The sequence below is a fragment of the Podarcis gaigeae genome (assembly GCF_964106915.1).
Source record: "Podarcis gaigeae genome assembly, chromosome: 1".
Classification (NCBI taxonomy): Eukaryota; Metazoa; Chordata; class Lepidosauria; order Squamata; family Lacertidae; genus Podarcis; species Podarcis gaigeae.
In genome coordinates this window covers 71700769-71728225 of record NC_139678.1, presented here as the reverse complement: position 1 = coordinate 71728225, position 27457 = coordinate 71700769, and the positions used below count along the sequence as shown (strand labels likewise).

At 39.5% G+C, this 27457-nt stretch overlaps 1 protein-coding gene across 50 annotated transcripts in view; it reads left to right on the top strand.

Annotated features, from left to right (window-relative positions):
- SOX6 (SRY-box transcription factor 6) overlaps positions 1 to 27457 on the top strand; it is a 451086-nt gene that overhangs the window by 180523 nt on the left and 243106 nt on the right. For 45 of the 50 annotated variants that reach the window (XM_083704983.1, XM_083705002.1, XM_083704991.1 and 42 more), the window contains one exon: positions 17429 to 17666. The exons of the other annotated variants lie outside the window; for them this stretch is intronic. In XM_083704983.1, the coding sequence (XP_083561109.1) occupies positions 17433 to 17666 (234 nt within the window). In that variant the 5' untranslated portion in view covers positions 17429 to 17432. The remainder of the gene's footprint in view (positions 1 to 17428; positions 17667 to 27457) is intronic. 50 annotated transcript variants of the gene reach the window in all.

Sequence of the window (27457 nt, the reverse complement as noted above, 5' to 3'; positions counted from 1 at the left end):
ATCAGGAATAAAAAACTATATTGATTTGACTTCTATGTCAGACTTGGCCCTTTGTTGGGGTAAACGCATAATGATACATATGCTGAATGCAAAAGCTGAATCTATATGAATCCTACCTGCTGACGCATTCTCTTCTACCCAAATCTTGCTACAAGTCAATACTTTTGGTGATCCTACCAGTATGAGCAGAAACTTTGGTGATTACCCTGCCCCCCCCATTATACAAGTTTAATATCTAGAAAGGAGCAATAGGGAAATGTATGATTCCACCAGTAGAATACAGAAGTTGTAATATATATACAGATTAGAGGGTTAATGTGGGAGGAAAATATATGGCATTAATAATATAATATAATATAATATAATATAATATAATATAATATAATATAATATAATATAATATAATATAATATAATATAATAATATAATATAATATAATATAATATAATATAATATAATATAATATAATATTGTAATGTAAAACTTTAGAGGGCTGTGCAGGTGGCTTATGTTCATGTTGATTTCTAATCAAGCCAATTATATACACATTTGCAATTCAAGCCCTACCAGAAAGCCAGCTGAAATGCCTTAGAAAGCAGAATAAGTTCCACTCCACTGGGATAGCAGGAGATCCATCCGGAAGTGACACACGGCCAGAAGTAGACTGGTGTCTAGGTAGGAAGTATCAGCTGTGTTTCCCCAGAGAAAACCAGGTTTGTGGGAGCAGGTGTGGCTCTGCCACTTGCAAAGCCCCCTCAATTCCCAACATGTCCATGGAATTGAGAGTACCCCAGGGCTGGCATAGTCAATTGCCTCTCATTGCAGTCAGTGTGAGGGATAAAATTGTCTCTCCCCACCCCCATTTCCTGCTTTGACCATAGTGAAACATCAGTTCAGTGAATCTGGTAGTTGCTTTGCCTATACGACAGGATTGCTCTGCCAAATGGCTAACTAAAATAACCCAGCTCTCATCACTGATTGCTAAGTATGTTTGATATAGCTTTTGGAAAATGTCCCAAGCTCAGGCTGGGTAACTGGAGAGCACCCACCAGAGCACCCACCAGGAATACTTCTCTGGACATTCACAGGGCACTGTCATAAATTCCCCCAGATATTTATTATTTTATTTATGTCTCTGATGGATTCTAGAGACACTCCAAATATCAGTAATGGACCAAAGTGTGCTTTTTGAGCCATTTGTTCATTTATAAAATTTATATTTTGTCCTTCAGTGGTTGATCAGAATATATAGGGTAGTTTCCAAAGAGTAAAAAAAACAACAACAAATATTACAAAAGAAATAAAATAGGGCAATCAGAATAAAAAAGTGTTTTTAAGACAAGAAGAATTATAATGCCTTACTTGCCTCCCACAACAAGTTGTAGACCTCTTTCTCTGTCTCTCTCCATCCCTCTGAATGGAGGAGTTGTCATTTTAGAAAAATTAAGTAGGTGCTTAATAGTGTGCTAAATCAAGTACAGCAGGATGATGTGGGAGCCATAGAGCCTGCTTTCTAATTCTAAAAATAGGGGGCATGTGACCACTTCAAATTTACCAGTTGATTAGATTTGGCATGCTCAGAGGGGAGGAAATTTTGCCATATGGATGTCCCAAGTGAGAATATGCCTATTGCTCTGACTACTTGAGTTCATAACTATGTAATATAACTAACCTACGTTTAATTCTGCCTACTGTGGCCCAACACTGTTTCTAGGGTTTCAGGATTTGTATGCAATGTTGTATGAAGGGAAGGTAGCAGTTCACACAATGGATCTTTCCCTCCCCCCCCATGCCCCTCCACCCATAAAAAACTTATCGAAAGGACTGGGGAACCTACCAAACATTTTAGGATATGTTTTAGTGGGCTGCAGTAGTGAAAAGAGTCCTCCATCTGATTTGGAGTGATTTCCCCTCCCTCTTGTAACACACTCCACGTGTTCAGAATGGCCCTTGATCCTATGGCTTTTTGAGGGGTACTGGGGGAAACAGGTGGGAGGGGGAAATCCATTGTGTGATCTCGGCTTTCACTCATGCAACATTGGATGGAACCCACAGATTTTAAGTTACTTGGTTCTGTAAAGACCAACTAAGTTAGTTCTTGGTATGAGCTTTCATGTGCATGCACACTTCTTCAGATACACTTCTTCAGTTGGTCTTTAAGGTGCTACTGGAAGGAAAAAAAATTTTTGTTTTGACTATGGCAGACCAACACGACTACCTATCTGTAATTGGTTCTGTAAATCAGCAAAGTTTCATAGTATCTGCAGTTATCATTCAGTAGAATCTTTCTCTTATGCTGCCAGTGGTTTTCAAACTTTCTGACGTCAGGGAACGCTTTTCATATTGACTTTGGTGTCTCTCTACTGGTGGAAGGAACTTTTGATCCAGCAGGGCCTTTTATGAGGAGAACAGGGACTGAGATGACCTACAGTGATTTCCCCTCTCCTCCCCACAGAATTCTCCCGCATTATTCTGAAGGCTCCACTAGCCCTTCTGAAGCAGATGTGGGAGGACTTCAGAGAGAGGGAACTGATGAAGATCACATCAATTCCTGTTCTGCAAATGGAAGGTTCTGAAGAGCCTTCTGTCAGCTGACAGATACCAACTGGATACAGCCCATGGTTGCTCCATTAATCATTGCACCGAGTCATGTGGTCATGATGATTTGGGTAGCAAAATTTCAAAAGGAGGCAGTAAAGCCCAATGCTTTTTCACTGCAGACATCTCTTGCAAATGGATAGATGGCTCATAAACCATAAGAATTTGACTGCCAAAGTAATCAACATACAATGAATATTATATGTTGTTTACTTTCCTATAATAAATTATTCGTGGTAAACACAAGTGGAAAAACTATTACAACAGAGAGTCCTAAATGAAAAATTGACAACACTGGGGAAACTACAGTTCTTTCCTTTCAAATACAGATCATATGTTGAATCCTAAAGACATAGGAAAAATCAGGTCAGAGATGAAAACCACAATAAAGAACAATTTTATTTTCAGCTCTTTTGTACCACATCACGCACAATGAGGAAACATTTCAGTTGTCTTCTGTTGTATAAGGAAGAACCAACTTTAAAGTACTAACATCCAGAGCTTGTTAATTTGAATTAACAGAAAATTGGATTAACAAGTGTTAAGCTTGTATTTTGAACAGTCCTGTCTTCAAAAGTGTTACTGGTGAAAATTATTTTAAAGCTACATTCTCTGTGCTCTTGTGAAATATCTTGCTTTTAATGTAATGAACGAGTTTTTATACACGATGTTTGTTGCATGAATGTGCATTAAAATAGAAGTAGACAGTCGGACAGATTTTCACACATCTCTCCTTCAGGAGTATAATATGGACAAGGCAGTTCTTCCTGGCAGTGTGCCATTTTGAAATGATTATTACGTTTCTAGCTGGTTCAGTCCTATACACTTGTCTGGTTTGCACAACGTGGTAAGCCAAATTATGGCTTACTGGGACCATGCAAACATGTGGGCTCCCGGACAAGAGCTCACACCCACTTAGCTGCACTCCCTGTTCAGTAAGAGAGGCAGCTCTCTCTTCTTCCTGTTTGGGAACATTTCATTGCCCGTTTTGTAGACTGAGTCAGTCCAGAGACCAAGAGGCTGCAGTTATTATTTATTTTAATTCTTTATATATATATACTATTTTTATTGCCTCCCCCATCACAATGTGAAAAATTCAAATTTAAAACCAGCAAATGCAGTCAACAAAAACAGAGTTACAAATAAAGAACAATAGGTGAAATGCATAAATGATCAAATAGCAACAGTAATGGTCAAAACCCCATAAAAGCTTCTTGGGATGGGGGAGTTATTTATCAGGTGTCAAAAGCTCACCTGAGTCAGTATCAGAAGGGAGGATGTTCTGTAGACAGGGCACCATTGCAAAGTAAGCTCTCTCCCAGGTTGTTGCATAAGATAAGAATGTCCCTTAAATGCAGGACAATCAGGCGGGTTGCACCTTTGGATCTTAGTACATGAGTAGGTTTCTATGTGAGGAGATGGTTCTTCAGATTTCTGGGTGCCAAGTTATTTGGGTTTTTATAAGGTCCCACCCACAGCATTATTTCATTCCTCATAGGAATCCATTTGGTTTCAATGTATGGTGCAGATGCAGCATTCATCACTAGCACCTTAAATTTGGCTTGGTAGCCAAATTGCTAGCCAGCACAGTTCTCTCAGGATTGTATACTTTGCCACATCCAAGCAAGTCCTGACACAGTGTGGCTGTAGCTATATGCTTCACCATATAGGTGAAAGCATCCATTTGGCCTTAGCACCAATTGATATATGTAACTATTCAGAAATTTAAAATATGGTGACAGTATTGGAGCAATGTCGGAATTGGCAGCTCACTCTATTTCTAGTCTGTGTCATTTTCACTTCTCTCCAATCACAGTTCCTCGTGAATCAGAGGTTGTTGGGTTGTTTGTGGTTTTTTTAAAGAATCTGCAGGAAAACTTGCATATAAACACACAATTAAATATATATTTTATATACCTATTTTCTCTCTATATGCATTTCTAAGTGTATGTTCTCCCAGAATGTGCATTCATGAACATATTTTGATAAAATTTTGAGCCCCAAACTGCAGCTGAATATTCAGGAGTTCCAAAGCTAGTAGATTATTAAGTTTGGATTCACATAGTAATCAGAATTTGCAAAAATGAAATTTCCTAAGTATTGCTAGGCCACAGCAGCAATTTCTGGTAGAAGCTGGTCCATTAGGGGAAATAGGGCATTACCCCACCAACCTCCATCTGTTCCCATCCATCCCTCACCTGTCTGCCTTCTTACAACCAAGTAGTATTGCCCCTGTACAACTGATCAGGGAGGAGGATGGAGAAAAAACTAGAACTAGTTCACTCTGCCCAGCATTGGGCAGGACCTCATCTACTGTCTGTCTCCTTGCCTTCTGCCTTACAAGTCCCAATGGGCACCAGCCACCGCTGATCATTTCCATGTACTAATGTGCTGTTTAGTGGGAGATTAATTGTCAGATTGTCTGTGTTGTTTATAACTGTGGTAAATGGGGGGTATTTTTTATATCAGCTTTAATGCTACTTGTGCTATTTACTTATTGCCTCTATTTGCATGTCTTGAGGGCAGTTAGAAACATGCCATCTGTTTGTTGTTCTGAGAAGTATGTCATTTATTAATGGAAGTGAGATTGTGAGGAAACCCTCAAATTTCCTCTTCAACTAAGCAGTGCACATTTTATGTGTGGAAGTTCCTTGTTGTCTTTTCTACTAAGAGAGATGCTGTTTAATATACTTCATGTTTTATACAGGAGGTTAGTTTCTACTCAGGAAAGTTTTATATTTTATTCTTAACAGTAATTACATTTCACTAGTGAATCTGGTGCAGGGTCTGTAAAAGTCTTCAGTCTCTCTAGGGAAGAATGGTCCTGGATGTCTGTAAGATATCATGTTGTGTGGTTCAGTAAATGTGAGGCACAGAGCTATTTTTATTACTCACTGAAGGCTGTTTTAGCCCAAGTCACAAATTCCAACGTGAAGGCGGGCACTGTTAACTTTGCCTGCCTAGCATACTGTGTTTTGAAGTTGACTCATAGATATTTAGTGTACTGAGTTTTCCTTTATTTCAAGATACCACTGTATTGTTAAAGTGCATTTTGAAAACCTGCATATGTGTGCAGTTGATCAACATATTAATCTGGAGAAGTAAACATCCATATGTGCTTTCTAGTAATTAAGCAAACAAAAACAAAACTAGGCATCAATGACCTGGGTGAAATGACTTGGTCAAAGTTAATGTTTGACTTGTTTGGTTTGCAATATTGTACAGCACCTTCGTTAGTCGCACAGTATGGGCTACAAGCAGTTGCCATTAATATGTCAGGGCTGCTTCACTAGAGGAGTACAGTTGTGAGTGAGTGTCTCTCTGTGTGTACATGCACACACACACACACACACACACACACACACACACACACAGCGCTAGGAAAGCAAACAGAATGCTCATACAGGAATGACAGGAGTTGTTGCAGAGCTTGGCCACCAAATCAGCAAGTTGTTTTGGTTTGGAGTTTGATAGTGCTGAATGCTAGAAATAAGGTCTCAAATAGAAGGTATTGTCACTATAGTGCAGAACTTTTCAAACTGTGTGCTGCGCGAATGCTCACCGTGCTTCTCCCAGGGCTGTTCAACCTCCTGTTTGCTGGTAAAGCTGAATTACTATGTTGCAAAATGATGCATGTCTAAAAGGTTTTCACCAACATGAAAAGTTTGGAAAGCTCTGCTCTAGTGTGTGCTGGTTTTGCCTCTAGTCTACTGAGCTTGGGAACAGCATATCTTCCAACACATTGAGGGTGTGAAAACCCAGGACACTCTCTTCTGGGGCTGCACTCCTGCACGAGTGATGTGACCAACATGAAATTGTACATCTAGAAAAAGTTTTTGGGGTGAGATCATGGCACCCAAAATGATCACTGTGCTTTGCATGAAAAATTGGGACAGTTGAGGGGTATGGGAACAGGCAGGCCTGGCTTTGTATCAGCATACATAGCTGGTAGAGAAAATTATAATAATTATCATTAAATGTGTCTTTTGTGATGCCCATGCTATATGTTACCCCTGAGCCGTAGGAGGCTATCCACAAGGCTTAGTGTCCAAATATAGCAACAACAAAAGTATTCTTATGATGCCGTCCCCCCATTTGCTAGCTTCTGAATTTCACATGCTATTGGACATTAAAATGAAGACATCTTTGGATAGCTGGACGGATGTGTTTATTCTTGAGAAAGATTTACATTTTCTCTTAGTAGCTTTGTGGTAATTATGTTTGCACTTAGCTGATCACCAGTTGTGCATTATTACAATGGAAGGTGACAATTTGATTGTCCTCAGTTGCAGAAACAAGTAATTTTACGTTCAGCAAGGTGTCAGGTAACACTGCCTCACAGTACTAAGAGCTCCTGGCAGTGTGGTTTGGCACCTATATTTAACTACTTTGTTGCTTGTGTAACCTCTGTTGAATCAGAAATACCATGCTTGCATAGTAGGCTTTAAAGTAAACAAACAATCTGCAACTGCACTGTAGCACCCGTTGTTTCATTTTGGACCAAGGTACTAATTTGGTGTTTTACTAGAAAGTGATTACAGATACGCTTGAAATTGACACTTTATTTGCTGATCTGGAACAAAAGGTATTGCTGAGATGTAGAATGAAGTGCTGGGAATCAGTTTTTAAGATACTGGACAAGAAAGTGTTTTGCTGAGAAGAAAGAAGTGTTTTGCATTATATATATATATATATATATATATAATTGACTATGTCTTAATGTGATGCAGTCTGTCCCTTCAGCTTTACTCCACTCCTGAAAGCCACGTAGATGAGACAAAGCACATAAAGGTACCTTCAGCTGATGAATTTGGAAGAAATATGGATTTCAAATATCTTTCACAACCACATAATTTAAGATTTTTTTTTTGTTTACTCCTCTTCAAAAACAGTTCTGTTGAGCTTCCTTGAGAGCTGTTTTATTTATTTATTAAATTTATTTCCCACATTTCCTCCCAAAGGAGCCTAGGGTGGCATACATGCCAGGGATAAAACAATGCAGTTATTTTCAGCTATTGCCTCAAAATATAACAATCCAAGGATTTTTAGGATTTTGGGTTTTTCTGGTAGAACTTCAACAAGGGCAAGTGATTATTTATGTTACCTAGAACTCATAGTAGTGGTTAACTGTGACACCCCCCCCCCATACTAATGGTCTATACAGTATTTATGTATACTTTATGTTTTGTTACAATGGCTGCCAAAGAAGCAAGTAAAAGCAGAGCAAGGACTGTTGCTCAGTCTGTTGCCAGCACCCTTACTATTGTTCCCAATTAGAAAATTTCTAGCTGAAGGCTCTGTCTGTCTTTCTCTCAATCTGTGTGCGTGTCAGTAAGAAATCAGATATGCAGAGACACATGGCAGAGTCATACGACTTTAAAGGCAGGCAGCACAGAGAAGCTAATACTAACCACTTAAACAGAGGTAGTTACATGATGTAACATTATCAGGAGAAACAATTCATGAGTCAAAGCATTCCGAGGCATATGAGCTCCAGCCCAAAGAACAAGCTTAGGCTGTATAAATAAAGTGACAGGAATATTATCAGCTAAATATAAACTGCAGAAAATATTAACTTCTGGAGTTCTGAGTTGTATGATCAGTGTTTCACTAGTCTTCAGCACATCGTTGCGTTCTGACCTGAAAAACTGCCCCGCCTCCCGATTTATGCATGACATCCACATTGGCTTCACTCCTACCCCACTTTCTACTTACCTTCATGTACACTGTTCAGGACTGGCCCCACCACTCAACAGGTGGAACCATGTCAGGGGCACAGGTAGAGTAAAATAAAGCAGGACTTGGTGTCTGAATGTTGCATAAAGTAAATTTGATGGGGGCACAGTGTGGAAGATGGAGAACTATTTTCTTTGGTCTGTCATGAATCTTCCAGCTTTCAGATTAATTGGATGGCCCTGAGTTCTAGTTATGAGGGAATTCTCTCCCCACCCTTCTCCCCACCATGCACATCACTTATCTAAGCATATATTCTTCTTCTTTTTTCATAGCTGTTTTTATTATACCTGTTTTATAATACACTCTCACTTACCTAGAAGTGAGACCCATTGAATTTAATGGGACATCTGAGTAGACATAGCTATGGGTTGTAGCCTTACATGAGTTTACTGAAAAACAGCCAAATGCTGAGATACCAGAAGTAAACAACAAACAAAATTACAGAATTTATTGTGCAAACTGCTGAACCAAACATATTGTCATAGTTTTCTGTTTGGGAATTACGTGTCAGGATTCAAATCCCGCTGTATAGGCAGCCACTCCTGTACGGTCTTGTCCCTGTCATGTATGCCCCTTGTAATTGGATACCATGCATTATAATTTAAGGAAGTAACTATTTGTTATTAAATGTCAGGTGGATTAGAGCATTACTTCAGCAATTCATTATGTTTCTGAATTTATGGCTAGATAATACATTTTGGCAGAGTCAGGGTTCCAAATAATCTGGCACCAAGATTAAGATTTCCATTTTATCATTCTAATTAAGCCATGCTTCCTGGAAATGGGTACTCTTCTAGGGCACAGATGTAGCAAATAATTTCTATGTCTGATTTGTGGAGCTGCTTCCAGAGCAAAATAAATGACTGCTGATTCGCTGAAACAAGTGAAGCTACACCCGTCTGGATCTATTCATGGAACAGAAGTGACGGAGTACATAACAGACAGTGCCATTAAAATCACAGGTGCACAAAACATTTTTTAACAACTCCATAAGATCACCTTACCTTGCAAGTAGGAAAAATAACACAACATGGAGAAGGTTGGGGAAAATGTTCCTTCTAATTCACTAATTTCCTTATGGTTTTTTTTTTCTTTTTTGGTGGGGGTAGCATTAAAATCCACAATCTTTCACTGCAGACTGAAGTGGTATAGTTCACTCTTGAGTCTTAGGAACATTAGCATCTGCATTTTTATATTACCTGGTTCAGTGTGAGTCTGAATCTGTTAAATCAGTGGTAGCCAACATGGTGCCCTCCAGATGTTTAGGACATCAGCTCCAGGCTGCATTGCTAGCAGTCAGGTATGTTGGGAGTTGTAGGTTGTGTTCAAACAGCACTTCATTCTCTTTTCCTGGCATTTCCTTCCCTGATAATTTCTTCATATTGTGTGATCTTTCACAAAACGTAAAACCCACTTCTGGAAATCTAGTGGAAGTTTAGTGCTCATTTCCATGTAAATGGTTTCCAGGAAAAAACAACAACAATCCCATTAACTTGGGAAATCATGGGATTTTTGTATTGTACATTCACGTGGCAAAATTTGTAGCAGTGTCCCAGCATATGGTTCTTTCCCATCATTTAAAATTTAGCACAGCATGGCAGTATGTTGATGAAAACATCATGGTTCCATAATGCAACAGTGTGAAAAGTAACATTAGAAAATGAGACTAAAGTGCTGGCATTACAACTAATAAACTAAGCAATAAGCCCCACACCTGAATGCAGCTGTAGACCAAAGTATTTGGAGGGTACCTCTTTAATTCAGAGGGTCCCTGTATTAAATGGATGGGGGCATAGATGTTAATTGAAGGATTGAGGCCTTTTCTGTAAGATCAGACCCAAAGAGACTCAGGAACCAGAACTCTTAACCAGGTCCAGCTGCAACATGCTGCAGATACCAGTGGTTAGGTGTTAATGTTGAATAGCTTAGTAAGGAAACCTAATTCAACAGTGGAGGTAGGTGATTTTAGAGTTCTGTACTTTGCAGAGAGAAATTTATGGTTTAAAACCAGGCCTAGGAGCAGGAATGGAAATCAAAGCAGTAGTGCAGAGAGCAAGAACAGATATCTGATTGAAAGAAGGTGACAGTCCAGATCAGGTTGTTAATTGAAGAAATGTGAGGTTTGTAGCAGGTCATCCATGATAAGAGGACAAGCCATCATTGCTGGCTCTAACAGTATAATATTTACTGGGTTTGAAGAAATGTCCTGACTAATATATCTGGCAAATTGTTCCTTGGGCAAGGATGCTAGATTGAGGCCCCCAAAGACCTGATTTCAATATCACGTTCCTACAGCCAACAGTATTTTGTATTGCTTTGCAGTTCAGCCTTTCCACATGAGGGATAATAGATGGCTTCCAAGAAGAGGAGTGCTATTAGTATCACGACACAATTATTTTGTCAGAACACTTTTACTGACATTGTGAATTTTGTTTCTGTTTGTTCATTCATTGGATAACATATTAGAAGTATTTCCCCCATATGTTGTGGGAATTCCAAATGCCATCTAGGAATTCTGAAAGTGCGCTTTGGATTATTTGAAAAACACACTGGATGGAAAGTTTCTATAAGCTCAGGCTTCTCACAAAAGGGACAGGTATGAAGATTACTTTTGCGAAGTCTTGTCTTTACCTGGGTCAGCAGCTTTTACCAGACAAGCAAACCATTATACACGTGAAAAGAACTTTCACATGTATAATGGTTTGCTTTCACATATATAATGGATGAATTTTGTATGTGCAGAATTGACACTAGGTAGAGAAACTCTGTGCCAGAGTCACAGGTTATCTGCTTGCAGAATTTACCAAATTACATACATACATATCTTCCTGCCTTCCTTCCTTCTTCCTATGTATGTACGTTTGTATGCATATATGTACGTATGTATATATGTATCTAACTTGTGGGGACCCTTCACATCTCAGCATGGCATGGTGTCATACAGTTTATTTCAGCAATGCTTTTGTACCTCAATCTCCCCTCAATGTCATACAATGTATCCCCCCTGACAGTCACTTAATGCAGTGGCTGTAATTTCCTCTTATTCCTCTACTGCACAGTATTATAAACAGATTTTTAAAAACGAGCATCAGACAAATTGGATGCCTCTCCTTTTACGACTGTACCACTGTAGACACTTGTTTCTAGGAAAGTGGAATTGGATCCATTTGATTGCATTTAAATTTTTCATGCTTCAGCAGTTTGTCTGGGAGCACAGTAAAGAAAAACCCCACAAGTGAGAAGAGTTTAGAATAATAGAACTTGATTTTGTGTATTATAGCAGCACCATTTGCGCCGCTTTAGTTAGGGTTGTGTCAGCACTTCCATTATAAATCCCTGTTTTCAGGGGTTATAAGTGGCGAGGGATTCTTTTCTAAAAAAATAATTTTTTTTGGAAAAAAACAACTTCTAGAAAAGAACTGATTTCACTGTCATTATAAATTTGTTACGCACAAAAATAATATTAGGTAAACGAAAAAGTGGCACAATGTCAAACCACTTTTAGAATAAGGGTGATTTGCATTTTTATTTTTTTAAATAGTACTGAGGATGCCAGAAAATACCTTAGGATCATGTTGATCTGGGTTGGGGAACTCTTGCCCTTCCAGATGTTGCTGGACTTACAGCTCCCCTCACTGCCAGCTAAGATGACTGTTAGTGAAGCATGATGGGAAATCTACTGCCCCCACATCTGGAGAACCACAGATTTCGCCCAGATGTAGATGGTCATAAACTTGTTTTTACAAACTTTAGTAAGTTCTTCAAGATCACAGTTGTGCTCCCCTTACTGGCCCTGTTCTCTAGAATGGAACTTCATTATTCCACATGGTTCTGTGATTCTTTTTCAACAGTCCCCCTCTCCAAAAAAAAGAGGTTTGAAGGGGAAGACCACAGTGGGAAGAAATAGGCTTCTTTTTCCTTCCCTCTTGTACCACACTCCTGCTGAAAATCACTCTCCCAAAGCTGGCTTGATCTCACTGGGTAAAACAATAAAAGTATAACTCAATTTTGTGTAGAGTGGTTTGGGGCAGCAATATGGCATAAGGGGGAAAGGGTTAAGAGGGAAAGGGTTAAGAAGCCCCTCCCTTCAAATTGCAGCTTCAGTGGTTAAATTTGTACCACAACATGAAACAATTGCTTAGGAAAGTTCTAAACTTTATGGCCCATTTGAAAATCTTAAAAACCATTGAGGGCAACACAAAATAGCGACATAACTGGTGATGCTCAACCCCCCCCCCCCAAGGTAGCCTAATTCAAAGCAAAGAAAGACTTATTTTAAAAATACTGATAAGAATTGGGAGAGGCAGGGGGCCCATGGGAGGAGCCAAAAGGGTGTGTCTGTGTGAGGGCACCACATTGCCCATGGGTTTTAACAGAGGGAACCCCAAGCTCAAAATATAAAATACCTCATGGCATGCTGCAACATCAATAGCATTAAGTTTGACACAAATGCCCACGACTTTGTCCTCAAAGTGGCTTGCAAAGTAGTCACAGCAGGTATTCCAGGGCTCCAAACCACCCTCGCCTCCAACAGCATACCTCCTTCTGTTCATGATTTGTCATGATCGAGGCATCCCGCCTTCTACCCCTGTTATTTCCACCTGGGACATGCTGGGTTGTTGTTGTTTTTTTTTAAAAAAAAACACCACCCAGACTGCCTATTCTGTAGCCCATGGTCCTAATTAGACTTGATAGGTCTGCCTGTTTGGCACATCATGCTATTTGGCACCTGCCCTACATCTGACATCTGGTACGAGGCAGGTAAAGACATGGCTGTGCCAAAATGGGTTTTGCGGGCACAAATAAGCAGCTGAAAGATGGCACCTGCAAAGCCTTGCAAACTTGGCTTTGCAACCTCTTAAAGTCGGCCGATCATCACATTTGGCAGTGGCTTGCAAAGCACTTTTAATGGGGCTTCACAAGTACAGTTGGCTAATCATCAGGTCTTATGGCCCACTGTGGACCAGGATTCACAAAACTCAACAATCAGCTGATTTGTCAGCACTTTGCGGTCCATACGTTTGCATCTTTTTTTTAAGTCACCAGATATCATTGTGGCATCAGCTGATTGACAGGTGGGCAGGTCTACCTGCTGGATCCACTTCCTTATTCCCTTCCCTTCTCTAGTTGGTATATTTCTTATCCGTATAGGGACAAAGTGCAGCAGCAGGAGTACAAATAGCATAAGTTTGTACAGTACCCATAGCTCTATTTAGTGCTCAGGCAGTTTCAAAAGTGCAGCTAAAGAGCATATTTCAGGAGTATTTGATGTAGTGTTTTTATTTTGTTCATTACAATAAATATAGCAGTGTCTATAAGACAGGTGCTATAGGCATTATAAAATGCAAACAGACTTTTGTTTATTCTGCATAACTAGCACCTAGGCCAATTTAACTACAGTGGTACCTCTGGTTACGTACTTAATTCGTTCTGGAGGTCCGTTCTTAACTTGAAACTGTTCTTAACCTGAAGCACCACTTTAGCTAATGGGGCCTCCTGCTGTCGCCGTGCTGCCTGAGCACGATTTCTTTTTCTCATCCTGAAGCAAAGTTCAGGGTTAGTTCTGGGTTAGCGGAGTCTGTATCCTGAAGCGTATGTAACCCGAGGTACCACTGTATTTATTGCAACACTGACTCAGTATTTCAGGGATGGGAAACCCTTTTTAAAAATACCTGAGAGTCGCATTCCATTCTGTGCAACCTTCTGGAAGCCTTCCTGCCATGTGAGGCAGTTGCTTCACCTGACATCATGGGTGGACCATCTCTTCTTGGTAGATGATGCTCAGATTCGAATCCTCTGTTCTGATACATGCAGTATTATCAGAGACAAAAATAGGAATAGCTTATGAAGTTTCAGGATCTGGTGCTGTCTTATCCTGCAGATTATGTGCCTGTGTGTACATAGATAAACAGACAAAAAGCTGGGCATATAAGTGTTTCTGCACAGATATACTAGATTTGTGGCAAAACTTTGCAATTATGATAAAAAACATTTTCATGTTGTTTAACATTTATTTTTAAGTATCCTGAGTAGATATATTGTTTAAGGTGTATTTATCTGTGCATTGAATAGTTGTTTACTAATGCGTCCTTATCAACATTGACATATGTATGTATAAATAAACAAATATGAAATGGAAAGAAAAGATGTTTCCACTGTAATTGCACTGTTAACTCGGTAGCTTTCAGAACGGTCACTTGAGGAATTACCCAAATCCTGTTTATGAAACGGAGGTGAAGTCTTTCCAGATTAATTATATTCAGCATGTAATTTCTAAACTTCACTCTGAATTTTGATTTTCAATTAACATTCCCAATTTGAAGATAATTTTCTATTTAATGTAATTGCAGGAAATAATTTATTGGCTGATTAAGACCGAGAGCCCAGCCTTCCTTAAGAAAACACCCCCTAACAAACCAGCCTTTAAAAGCCATCTCATAGCTTTGGACAGATTTAACCTATTTTCACAGCTGCACAGTTGCATTTAATTAGGATTGTGCACTGTTATTCATTGGTGCAGTTTGTAGTTGGAATTATTCTTAAGAGACATTTTCATTTCTGGGTTTGTGTCATGATTAATTTAAACTGAAAAAAGCAGCCAGAGCTTATTCCTTCTGGAAGAAGTCAGCCCTGTTTGTAATTGGAAGATGCCTGCGAATGCTCAAGTGAATAGAATCGTCTTCTAAGAACTGTTTTAAATGCACCATTGCCTTAAAACCACTGGAGATTTATTCACAATTGTACTGTGCTGGTAATCAGAATAGTGTACATTTAGCTTTCATGTTTAAAATAAGGTGGTATGTCTTGCACACTGATGCCAAATATTTGTCCTGACTTGTCCCTTTCTAATGTCAGGATTCTGCGACTGCAACACTAATGTAATGGTTAAAATATCCTGCAGTAGTTAGAATTTGAAACTGGAGAATATTTTTTTTGTCCTGACTGTTTGAAATAAACTTCAAGGATTCAGCTATTTTGTTAGTTTAGTGTAGTACATACAGTGATAACATCAAGATAATTCTGGTCATTGACAGTACTTTGGTTTGCACTCACAGTCTAAAGGTCAGCATTAAAGTTATTTGTAAGGTTTGTGGTTGTTATGATTATTATTGCATAACAGGTATCACTGTTTTGATATATTTCAAATTTATGTCAAACAGCCTGTAATACTTCTATTTTAAAATGTATATAATTAGATTATCTGAACCAATATTAATTTTGTTCACTGTAGGATACTAAATCTGATTCTTCTCATTAATTGTGAGAAATTTAGCATTAGCTGTTAAATCCTATGTGAAACTTGGCCTGTTACATTAAAAACTACTGTTTAAATTGGAATTAACTTAATTATTTTTCTTTACACTTGATATTTCCTTCACTGTAATATTCATGAAAGCATGTGTCAGATCTGTAAATTTAACTGTTAGTCTCAGATTTCCATCCTCTTTAATCAGTAATTATTTGTCTATAGAAACAGTACTACTGAGTTAATGATTTGCTAATTTGAAAAATGCTCATGTGGTTTCCTCTGTTAACTGATTTGCGCATTTTTAAGAAAATGGTATGAAATCAATTATTATTAAAGAGTAATTAAGGTGGAAACCTCATTCTTGAGTTATTGATGCAGTTTTCGCAATAAAGATATTCTAAATTTTCTTAAGAATATCTTAAGTATATGTCCCCATTAATATACTTGAACTGTTATTGTCTTCTTGTTTCTTCATAAATTAGTATTTTTTTAAATTTTCTATTTTTATTGAAATGATTATTTTTGAACATTATCATGAGTCTGCTTCTGTGGAAAAGGCTTAAAAAGATAAGATCAAATATTCTTCTTAGAATAAAGCAGAGATTTTAAATGCATACCTTTATCGTTGATCCAATACATTTGATTGTATTCCAAATTCTTCGCACCTAGTAGCAAAGGAACAATATGAAATAGAAAACTATTTTAGAAACAAGTAATGCAAACTTCAAGAGGTAGATCCTTTATTTATTTATTATGCTCTACAAATATATCATAGGGCTTATTTGGAGCAGCATAGATAGTGGCTTATAGATTCTGTTTTGCAAGGGGACACATTCCATAATCAAGTGATCAGTGGTTTTCTGTCTTAATTGTACAAATGCTGAAATAGGCAGTTCTCACATGCTCACTTAAATTAAGAGAACATGCAGGAAAAACCTTTGGGTTGTGAGGAAAAACTGTGTATTTACATTAGGAGCTTTATGGTACCAAGGGTAGGAGAAATCACATACCTCTGGTATTTCAATATGATTATTCTGGCTGCACCAACCGCTTCCTTCTCTGGGTTTAAGTCACAGAGGACTCACTTGTTTAAATCTGAAATTCACATGACAGATGAGAACTTAATCCAGCTACCCCAAATTCTTATTTTTGCAGTAGTGTCTTGATGAGGGGTCAGCAACCTTTTTCAGCCATGGGCTGGTCCACCGTCCCTCAGACCTTGTGGGGGGCTGGACTATATTTTGAAAAAAATTAAAAATGAACGAATTCCTATGCCCCACAAATAACCCAGAGATGCATTTTAAATAAAAGCACACATTCTACTCATGTAAAAACATGCTGATTCCCGGACCGTCCGTGAGCCGGATTGAGAAGGCGATTGGACCGCATCCAGGCTCCCAGACCTTAGGTTGCCTACCCCTAGTCTTGATCAAGCCTTTGTTAAGGTGAGGGATGCTCCTTGATCCATCCTTGTCACTAGAGATCCAAGAGATATCAATGCCTAGGAGTGCATTTTGCCAGCATCAGCTGGTGTGCCACTACAAACACTAATTATTTCCTTTGATATTGCTCCTGGGCTCTTGGCAAACCACACTTAGTTTAGGGATATGATAGTAAATTAGTTTTGGACGCGGTAGCAATAATAATAATAATTAATAATAATTTTATTATTTATACCCTGCCCAACCCAGCCACTCTGGGTGGCTCCCAACAGAACACTAAAACCCTATGCAAGCAAAAGACCTCTCCCTATTTTGACTTTATTTTTTTCCTTTTGTTGTATTTGCAGCCTAGTTTTTAAATTTAATAGAATGCATCTGTGTGTTTCCTTTTCTTATCTTGTAGAAGAATGTCTTCCAAGCAGGCCACCTCTCCATTTGCAGCTGATGGAGAGGAAGCAACAACCCAGGACTTAGCATCACAGGAGCAGGAAGAAGGCAACAATGAAGAGCTTGTGGCTTCCCATCTGCCTCTACACACCCTATTGCACAACAAACCTCACTCCGAGGAGCTACCAACTCTAGTCACTACAATCCAACAAGACGCTGACTGGAACAGTGTTATCTCAACCCAGCATAGAATGGTATGTCCTAAATCTGTGACAACCTTTGGAGTGTTGCTTTAGGCAACTCTTCCTAATCAGGATATTTTCAAACTGAAATGACACAGTGCGTCAATGTCAGTAAGCTAAGCAGTTCCTCTTATATGTATACAGGTCTTCTTGAATGAAGTCATGGGATTAGCTCACTGCCAAAAGGAAATTGCCCCTGTTTATCATCATTTTCTTTCCGTTTCCTAATTTAAGTCTTGGCATCATTCACCTTATTAATATTGTATTGTGTTTGTGGTCACGGCTATGAAGACTCTGTCAGTGATGGCTGAGCTGATACACTTGAATGTAATGCTAATTTCTTCAGGGAACTAAAGCAGCTTCCACCTGCCTCCAGATGTTTGGACTACAGCTCCCATTGTCTTTGACTGTTGACCATACTGACTGGGCAGGTAGAAGTTGTAGTCTAGCACCTGGAATTTAGAAAAGGCTGTTCTAAAGTGTATTTGAGCTCATCAAAGCTAACTGCCTCTTTCCCAATGTGAGATCTTATTGCCATGATAAGACTTCCACCCTGTTCACCATGCAGATAACGTCATGTCTAGTTTGGTTTCACAACTCAGAACACCATTACCCCTGCCACAGACCACAGATGTCTGACTCTAATGACTGATGTGTTGTTCTTTTAAGTTCATTGGTTTCAGACCTGCCAGTGGAGTCCTGCACTGCAGAGGTGGCTCTTGTCTCACCTACCTTCTTTCCAGGACCAATGATCAAACACCTTAAATAATGTAATTTTTACTTGGCATTGAAGAGGAGAGAATGGCAAAAGCCATGTTATCTCCTTCTCATCCCTCATACTTATAATTGGACTTTGGACAAAAGCACCCAGTGCTTAAATGGAGGGCATCTCTCTAGAGCAGCTTGGTTAACACAATGAAACTTGTATAAAACATATTGAGGGAACATTCTTTCAGGCTGCGTGTGACACATCAGTTTGTGGGAAATTATTTCTATCTCTTTGTTAACCTGCAAACTTCAGATACACAGCAGCAGATGTGCTGATAGTTGGATAAAATGTGTCCCCTCCCCATAATTGTGAGAGAACTCCTAATAGGATTCCCAGACCTGCTGTGTTCCCCCAAGGTACAAACTACTCAGGCTGTGTGATGAGAGAAAAATGTGTCCCTGAAGCCAGGTGTTAGGAGCTTAAAAATTAAATGTGATCAAACATATATCTTATACAGTAACTGAACCTTTTATGTTCTTTGAAAAGTGGAGAGAGGAATAGTAAAGAACTCAAAAGGAGATGGGATGGGGGGACAGTGTGGAACGGAATCTACATTTCAATATATTTGCAAATCTTCCTTCAGATTTACTTCTCTTTTTCTGGGGGAGGGGGTGGGTGGGACGCAACTTCATGTCAATACTTGCTGTTCCTTCAAGAAGCTGAAACAGCCACAAGTTACACTCCCATTATCAGATTTCTGAAACAGGTGCATGAACTTTGCTCGAGTGACTTAGCTTTCTGGTTTCACTTTTCTTGTTTCTGAAAAATACCCCAGCCTTCTTGGATAAAGTTCCTGAAAATCATTAGTAGTTAACCACATGTCCCTAAGGAGAGATCCAGTAGGCTGTACATAATTCTTCACCTAAGTGAGGACTGCCTGTGAGTGGTAGTAGTTGGTCCTAAGCAGAAACTGAATTCCTGAAGCTTACAGAGGAAAAAAAAACAAAAATAATGTCGCTTGAAATTATAAATGTCGATCAGTCAGAAAAAGTGGCGATATCTGAACTAATGGGGAAATACAACAGCTTAGGGATTGACTGCAGCATTTAACCTTCAATTGACAGGTGGGATCAAATACACCCTGACATAGGGGTGGGGTGGGGGGAAATGCATAAAAAGCATTTGTGTTGGTCTTCCACAGTTCCAGGTATTCCTTAATCATGGTGAGGTGTGAATTGCCATGTAGTGTTTCAAGGCCTCTCCTTGGAAATCTAATTGAAAATTGATGTTTTTATTCTTGCAGCTTTTGGGGTCAATTCTACTTCTCTTACAATGGCAGAAACAACTTTTAAAAACCATTCACACCAAATGCTAGATGGGTGTCAAAGTGACACTGAAAGGTGCGGTTTATCTTCATGTCTACCATACTTAGCCTAGAGCAAGGAGCACAGAGAATGAGAAAACAATACCTTGTCATATTATTAAGGGCCAGTAGTATCCAACAGGTTTACAAAACCCCTTTACAAATCTGAATTATAAGAACATTTTCTCCAGTTATAATCTTCCATGTCTGATAGCAAATTTGATTTTATTTATTTTTAATCATAGCTATCATTTTGTGCAAGACTTACAAATTTTTGGGTCACCTCAACCCCAACTGCATTTGCAGATGTCTGCAAGCAACCTCTAAAACCTGTACATGTCCACTTTTTTTTGTTTACAGAAATATCTTTACACAATGTCTTGTTCAGGGTTGCCAGACAGCTCCAGCAGCTCAAAACCTACCACAGACAGTGACTGAGAAACCAGCAACACATTTAAAGGTTTCTTTAATGTAAGCAACTGATAACATTGGAATTAGCTAAGAACAACCTCTCTCTGGTTGGCACATTGGGGGGGGGGGAACACTCCAAAAAATTTTCCAGAGTTGCTTGTCCACAGATCCAGAAGTGCTTTTAGGTGTGAAGAAGACCTAAATGATTTGTTGGGCAATGATTTTAAGAACTGTTCTGCTTTAATTTATTTGTTCTCTTCGTGCTGTTGTGTTATGATTATTTTGTAGTTTCATTTTGTAATTTGCATGTTCTTTGTAATTTAGATATGAATGGGATGTGGCTAATAATTATGAATAATAAATACAAACTGCAGAATCCATAGGTACTAAAGTCATGGACATGTAGTTATCAATCATTCTCAAGTCAGATGCCTAAGCCCTAGGACTGAATACAGCAATAAAACCTCACCAGAAAGTGAAGTCCAGAACCTCAGAGTGGCCACCAATTAGTCCCCGCTTTCCAGAGGACCCAACTCCAGGAGGCCATGGGTGCTTGGGCACCCACAATAATATAATTGTGGGGGCCAGGCACCCACAAATCAATGAGAAAAGCCCGCAGGCGGCAACAGTGCTGCTTCCAAAGATAAGTTGTTCAGTTCCACCCTTTACCTCCAGCCAGCAAGGCACCCTTTCTGGGTGGGTGCTCAGATGCAGAGGCATGTGCAGGAGTGTGCGTGTGACATCACATGTCCACATTGCGGTAGTGGGCACCCCTGCCCTTCTCTTTCTCTGACAATCTGAATGAAGTGGCAGGTCCATAAGCTTAGCCATGGAAGATGCATGCATAGCATCTCACAGTGGAACTGTTGGGGATACACAGATCTTTTGTTGTTGAAGTCGCCACTGCATGCTTTCTGACATGTTAGGAGATGTTGCACTTCTGAGCAAATCACTCATGTGAAGAGTTACATATTGGGGCCAATTCATAACGTATGAATAGAGGTTTTAGAGTGTCTACCCTATGCAGCTGTGTGAGATTAAAAAAAGAAAGTGGAATATGGAAATGGGCCTGAAAAAATTACTATACAAGTCATTTCCAGCATTCTTTGTATGCGGCACTTCTGAGTTATAACAAGAGTAACATATACTATATTGAATTTTAATGTTATCATTTTTTATTTTTTATTTAAAAAAAGACAACCACCACCAAACCCTACACATTGACTAGAAATGTTTTCAAACTTTCACTCCCTTTTGATATCAGGAATTGCTTTTCACTGAGTCCTTTGTGTGTTCTGAATGTCTGGAAGCCAAAATATTTTGTTTTAACTCCCACTCTATAGTATTTCCCAGCTGTGTACTTATATGGTGTAATAAAAGGATTTAACAAATGGGAAATAGCAGCTGCATTTGGAAATTCCTTTTGTGCTTGCTCTTCATTTGACAGATTCAGCAATGTGCAACAACTGCCATGTCAGACCTGGAGTGGCTTCCACTTCAAGTATCTCATCTCCATCCTGGTGGATTTTACAGTAGAGAAAATACAAAACAATTGAGTGGGGGTGGAGGATGATCCCATTACACAGTTGGATATACTGGCAGTCTGTTTCTATCCTTTGACAGTGGGTGTTGATGCTTATTTTATTGGAAAATATGGAGCTGCATATATATGTAACAATACACCTTTCATTCTTAAAGAATTGTCAGGTTTTATTTATTTAAAAGATTTTGTGTCCCTCCTTTCATGCAGATGAAACAATGCAGAGGTTTAAACCTTGCAAATCATGAGAGCTTGGAAGCAGTGTAAGAACTAGGCATATTTTGGGTATGGAAGGCAATTGACACATGAAAACAGCAAAAAAAACAACAACGTTTAATAGTCAATAATACAGTAATTAGTAACTTATAGTATTATGGCTGTTGCTCATAGAGTCAATGCGGTGATATGCTGTGGATATTGATGTATAAATGAAACAAACTGAATGATTGATGAAAGTGCAATACTATCTCTATTTAGCAGTGGTTGCTCTTATCCTTCTCATTTCTCTAAAGTCCTTAGAGAATTTTGGGGGGCAAATAGACAGAAAGGGAAGACATCATATGGGGGAGCATGAAATAAATGCAAACTTGCAAATTTGTAAAGAAGAGAAAATGAAGATTGGACTAGGTGGGAAAGATTGCTGAAGTGGACGTCTTATGAGCATACAGTGAGGGGAAAAAGTATTTGATCCCCTGCTATATTTGCCCATTTGTCCTCTGACGAAGAAATAACCAGTCCATAATTTTAATGGTAGGTTTATAGTAGCTGTGAGAGACAGAATAACAACAGAGACAGAATAACAACAGGAAAACCCCCAGAAACCCAGAAGACAAAAGTCATAGAATCATAGAGTTGGAAGAGACCACAAGGGCCATCAAGTCCAACCCCCTGCCAAGCAGGAAACACCATCAGAGCACTCCTGGCATATGGTTGTCAAGCCTCTGCTTAAAGACCTCCAAAGAAGGAGACTCTACCACACCACAGGTCAGAGACTGGTGTGCATTATAATGAGTGAAATAAGTATTTGATCCCCTATCAACCAGCCAGATGTCAAGCTACCTGGTATCTTCACTATATGTAATGAGCTGAGATTAGAAGCATCTGCTGTAAGGGAGAGGTCTTACCTGTAATCCCAGCTCGTTACAGTACCTGTACAAAAGACACCTGTCAACAGAAGCAATCAATCCAGCAGATTCCAAAGTAGCCACCATGACCAAGACCAAAGAGCTGTCCAAGGATGTCAGGGACAAGAACAGGGGTTTTCCTGTTATTATTCTGTCTCTCACAGCTACAGTAAACCTACCATTAAAATTATGGACTGGTCATTTCTTCGTCAGAGGGCAAATGGGCAAATTAGGTAGGCGATGAAATACTTCCCCCCCTCACTGTATGAGAGAAAGAAGGGACATTCTAGAGGCTGAGAGCCATTTGAGGTCATTACCACTGTTCAGGGAACCTACTTGGGTCTACTTCTGCTAGATAGTATTTTTCAGGCTTCCAGGGCTAGTTCAACCATGACATTTTAAATTAGCACCACAGGTCTGTACTTAGTTTCTGGGATTGAAGCTCAGTTGGTTTTCATGAATTTTCCTTCAGATATCTGTGTTTACATTTGTCCTCTAAGTGTAGGCAGCATTGTACAGTGGTACCTTGGGTTATGAACTTAATTCGTTCCAGAGGTCCCTTCTTAACCCGAAACCGTTCTTAACTTGAGGCGTGCTTTCGCTAATGGGGCCTCCTGCTGCCGCCGTGTGATTTCTGTTCTCATCCTGGGGCAAAGTTCTCAACCCAAGGTACTACTTCCAGGTTAGCGGAGTTTGTAACCTGAAGCGATTGTAACCTGAAGCATTTGTAACCCAAGGTACCACTTATCCATGTTAAGTTAGTTGATAGGAACTTTAATCATGGAATTAAATCAATGCTTCCTTCAGTGTAAGGGTTAGCAAAATAAATCCTATTCCATGCACAGAATTTACTGATTTAAGGATTCAATTACCGGATGTTCATCTTTAGATTTTGATATAGTTTGAATAATGCATTTCTTGCTAAACCAAATTATGTTGATTATCTGGCTAAATCTTTGTAGCGTGTGGTAACATGACATAGTTCTGTAGGGTAAAACTGGTGGGACAGCAGAAGTAATTCTATCTGCATAGAGGCATTGCACAAATGAGGCATGTGCCACTTTGCCTTGTGTATAGATATTCCAGTAGCAGCAAAATGGCTAGTTATGTTGGATATAGCAGATAAATTGCACAGATGACTTCTTATTCCAGAAGTTGTTGGCAGTAGGACAGCCATGAGCCATTTTACATAAGTAACACTTACCAAGTAGCATAAAACAGGCCAGAATTTGTATTCAGGCATTAAAATTTCCTTCAAAGAACATTTAAGTACCCCAAGCAAAGATCTTGGCTGTTCTCTTGCCAAACCTGGGATCTGTAGCTGTACATTCTGAGCACATTTATAGCATCTTAATAGTCATGGCTTTCCCCAAAGAATCCTGAGTACTGTAGTTTAATCTTCACAGAGCTACAATTCCCACACCCTTAACAAACAACATTTCCCAGGATTCTTTGGGGGTAAGCCATGTACTTTAAATGTATGGTGTGGATAATGAACAAGTCCCGCAGTGTAGATCTGCCCCTGGATAACTGACATACCTTGTCCTACCATTAGGCATAGTAAAGCAGCCAGCTCAGACATCATACATTCGATATCCTGAAAAGGCAGCAAATGGTTAGTTGTTTAATTTATTATTGTTATATTTTCCCTGCCAGGGAGTGAAAGAGAGGTCCTTATGGGACTTTCAGCATCATGCCCCAAGATAACTTGACTGGCCCTGGGTGCTGTGCACCTTGATTTGGGGAAGGGGGCCAGGAGCAGCGTTTGCTGCTCTGTCTCAGGTAGCAAAATGTTTTGGGTTAGCCCTGATAACTTTCTGCCCCAATGAATTGCAGTTTCAATAGACTAAGGCTGCAATTCCATACACACTTACGTGGGAAAACATGCACAGGATTGTACTGTTGGGAATGAGGCCATGGGACTCAGTGGGACTAGCAAGTTAATTCACTGCATGAAACAACTGCAAACAACTACAGTTTGCATCACCACCAGAAATCAGGTGTTAGACAGAAATGCTTCCAGTGTGAGGATGTTGCATCTAGAAAGGGTTGGTATGTTTGCCTCTTTAGAAATTAATTACAGGGAATGAAACTTCAGCTTTTGTCTGGATGTACTGAGCTGATGGACTGTGTGTCCTTTTCAGTGGTTCTGAACCTCTGTATTTGGAAGCTCTTTCCACCCCCCCTTCCATTGCTGTATATTTACAATGTGTGTTTTGAAAGTAGCAGCATTTACATGCTCTAAATTGTTCAGTTTCTTTCCCCCTTTGGATGGGAAGGAATCAGGTATGCATGCTGATTAACACACTCCAGTCATTAACATGTGATTATGTGGGCTGCATATTGAGCACCTGCCAGAAGATAAAATCCAGTACTTTGCTACATCTGTGCAAGACTTTTTGCATTTCTTTTGTACTTTGACAGCTTGAGGGGGGGGGAATGGGTTTTGTATCTTTGTTCAGCATAATGAAGCTGTGTATGTAAAATGTTTTCAGTGAGGCAGGAAAAGAAACCATGGACATTCGTTTCAGCTTTTGAGGTTACGAAAAATCCAATAGCAAGGACTTTCACTGCCCTGAAAGTGAGACATGAATCAACTAACATGCTGTATCACTGACATTCACACGCAAGTTACAACATTCCCGCCTGTTTATAAGGATTATCTTTTCTAGGATTTGGCCAGGGATATCCTAATTTATAACAGTTTTATGAGATACCTTTATGTCTCATAAATGTCCTCTTTTTATGTGACTCTTACACATGGTTCAGCAGTGTTTACCATACAGAAACACAAGGGCTATATTGCTTTCTCCCAACATTCCTCTGCAGGTGCTGCAATGCATGCATAGGAGAGCATGTTAAATGTGTGCAGTGAAGGATTTGTATGTATGGAAGTGGCTAAAATAATCCCTTTTTATTGTGGCTTCTACAATGGAATGCTAGTGGCATTTATAATGTGTAGTTTCGGTGTGTGAGCAAGGCTGCTCATTTTACTCTTAAGTTAAAAAGCCTTCATTTTATTCTCTTGCTGTATGTGTGGACAATATATGTATATTTAAAAAATATTCCTTTCCATGGGTACAGAGGGGGAGCTATCTGCTCCGTCACCTGGAGCAGCGCACATGCTGTGCACCCGGTGGCGGGGCTAGCCGCCTGCGGGAGCAGGGTGAGCATCCCAGGGGGGCAGGGCAGTGATGTCACTCCTCCTCAGTGATGACACCTGGGGGGGTCCGCACCCACCGCACCCTCTTCCTCCACCAGTGCATGGGTAGAATGCTTTCTTTTGGAAGGAAGTTCCTGGAGGCATGTTTGGGTGGAATCTAAATGGTGCCTTTACACTCACGAATAGGGTTTTGATCCAGAGAAGGTAGAGAGAAGATAAATTTGGTTAGTCCCTGCTTCTACCTGCACATCCCCTATACTACCTTCCACCCTATTCTGGAGGGATCCCCAACTCTCTGAAGATGATTTTCACAGGGAATTGGGGCTTCAGGGGGTGGGGGAATGGAAGAAAATGCCCTCCCCTCCTCTTCCATTAGAGATGCCTCTGCTAGATTAAAAGCCCTTCTAAGAGTGCAAGGACACCAATAGGACTCCACCTTTTGAAATTATTTACGCAAAGTCCTTGGGCGTTCTGGTCATTTTGATACATGGGCTTCAAATATTTGAGTGATTAACTCTCTCAGTACTTCAACAATATTTACTTGGCTATGTAACATTCCATGGAAATGTGTGCCCAGGATCTTATGGAAGAGAGCTGCTGGGTGGAGGGGGTTGTTTCATGGGACAAGTTACCAACAGGGGAAGGGTTAAGCAGTCCTACCAAATGGCCATTGGACTGTTACACATGAATGCTGTGCAACACAAAACTTTGTCCTGGTTATTCCTCCTCTGTAAAACAGACTTGACTTAGAGATTCAGCTTTATAGGAAAGCTTTAAAAAAGAAATAAAAGTGGAAATACACACTGAAACTAGTCATTTATATTTTTTGTGGAAGCAGGATAACTTGAAAACTTTATATTAACGTGATGACTATATAACATTTTTGGGTGTTTGTGTGTGTAAATATTTGCTTTCATTATATGTTAGCTCCATTGAGATCCAAGTGCTAGCCTGCTGCCATATTTTGGAATAAAAACCATTCTGAATATCCAGCGTTGCTTGGGTGTTTAGATGCTTGTGTCATATTAAATGCAAGGATTGATAAATATCTCTTCATAACTGAGGCCCCACAACTGCATAGAAATGAGGACTCAAGCAACTCATTCATGTTAGTAATATTTATTTTCTGCTTTGCTGCCCACACATGCAAATGCTTTCTTTGAACTCCTATAGAAATAGCAGTTGCCTTGTGTTTGCAAGTGTTCTTGTTGGCTACTGAACAGGAAAGCATTAACAACTTCCAGTTTATGATTGAAAATTAAAGTACAACTTACCCTTTTAGCCTAGTTTGTTCGTTTGTTTGTTTTTCATTTTGTTGTTTTTTACTGATCCCCTTAATATGTTGAAGCAGACAATAGTTTGCCAACAGTCTACAGTCTGTTGAAAGGTATTTTTCTGGATTTGGCTTACTCAGATAAGATTGAGGCATGCACAAGGTTATAATTTAAGAGATTCTTCCAATGAACAGGAGATCATGACAGGATAGGAGTATG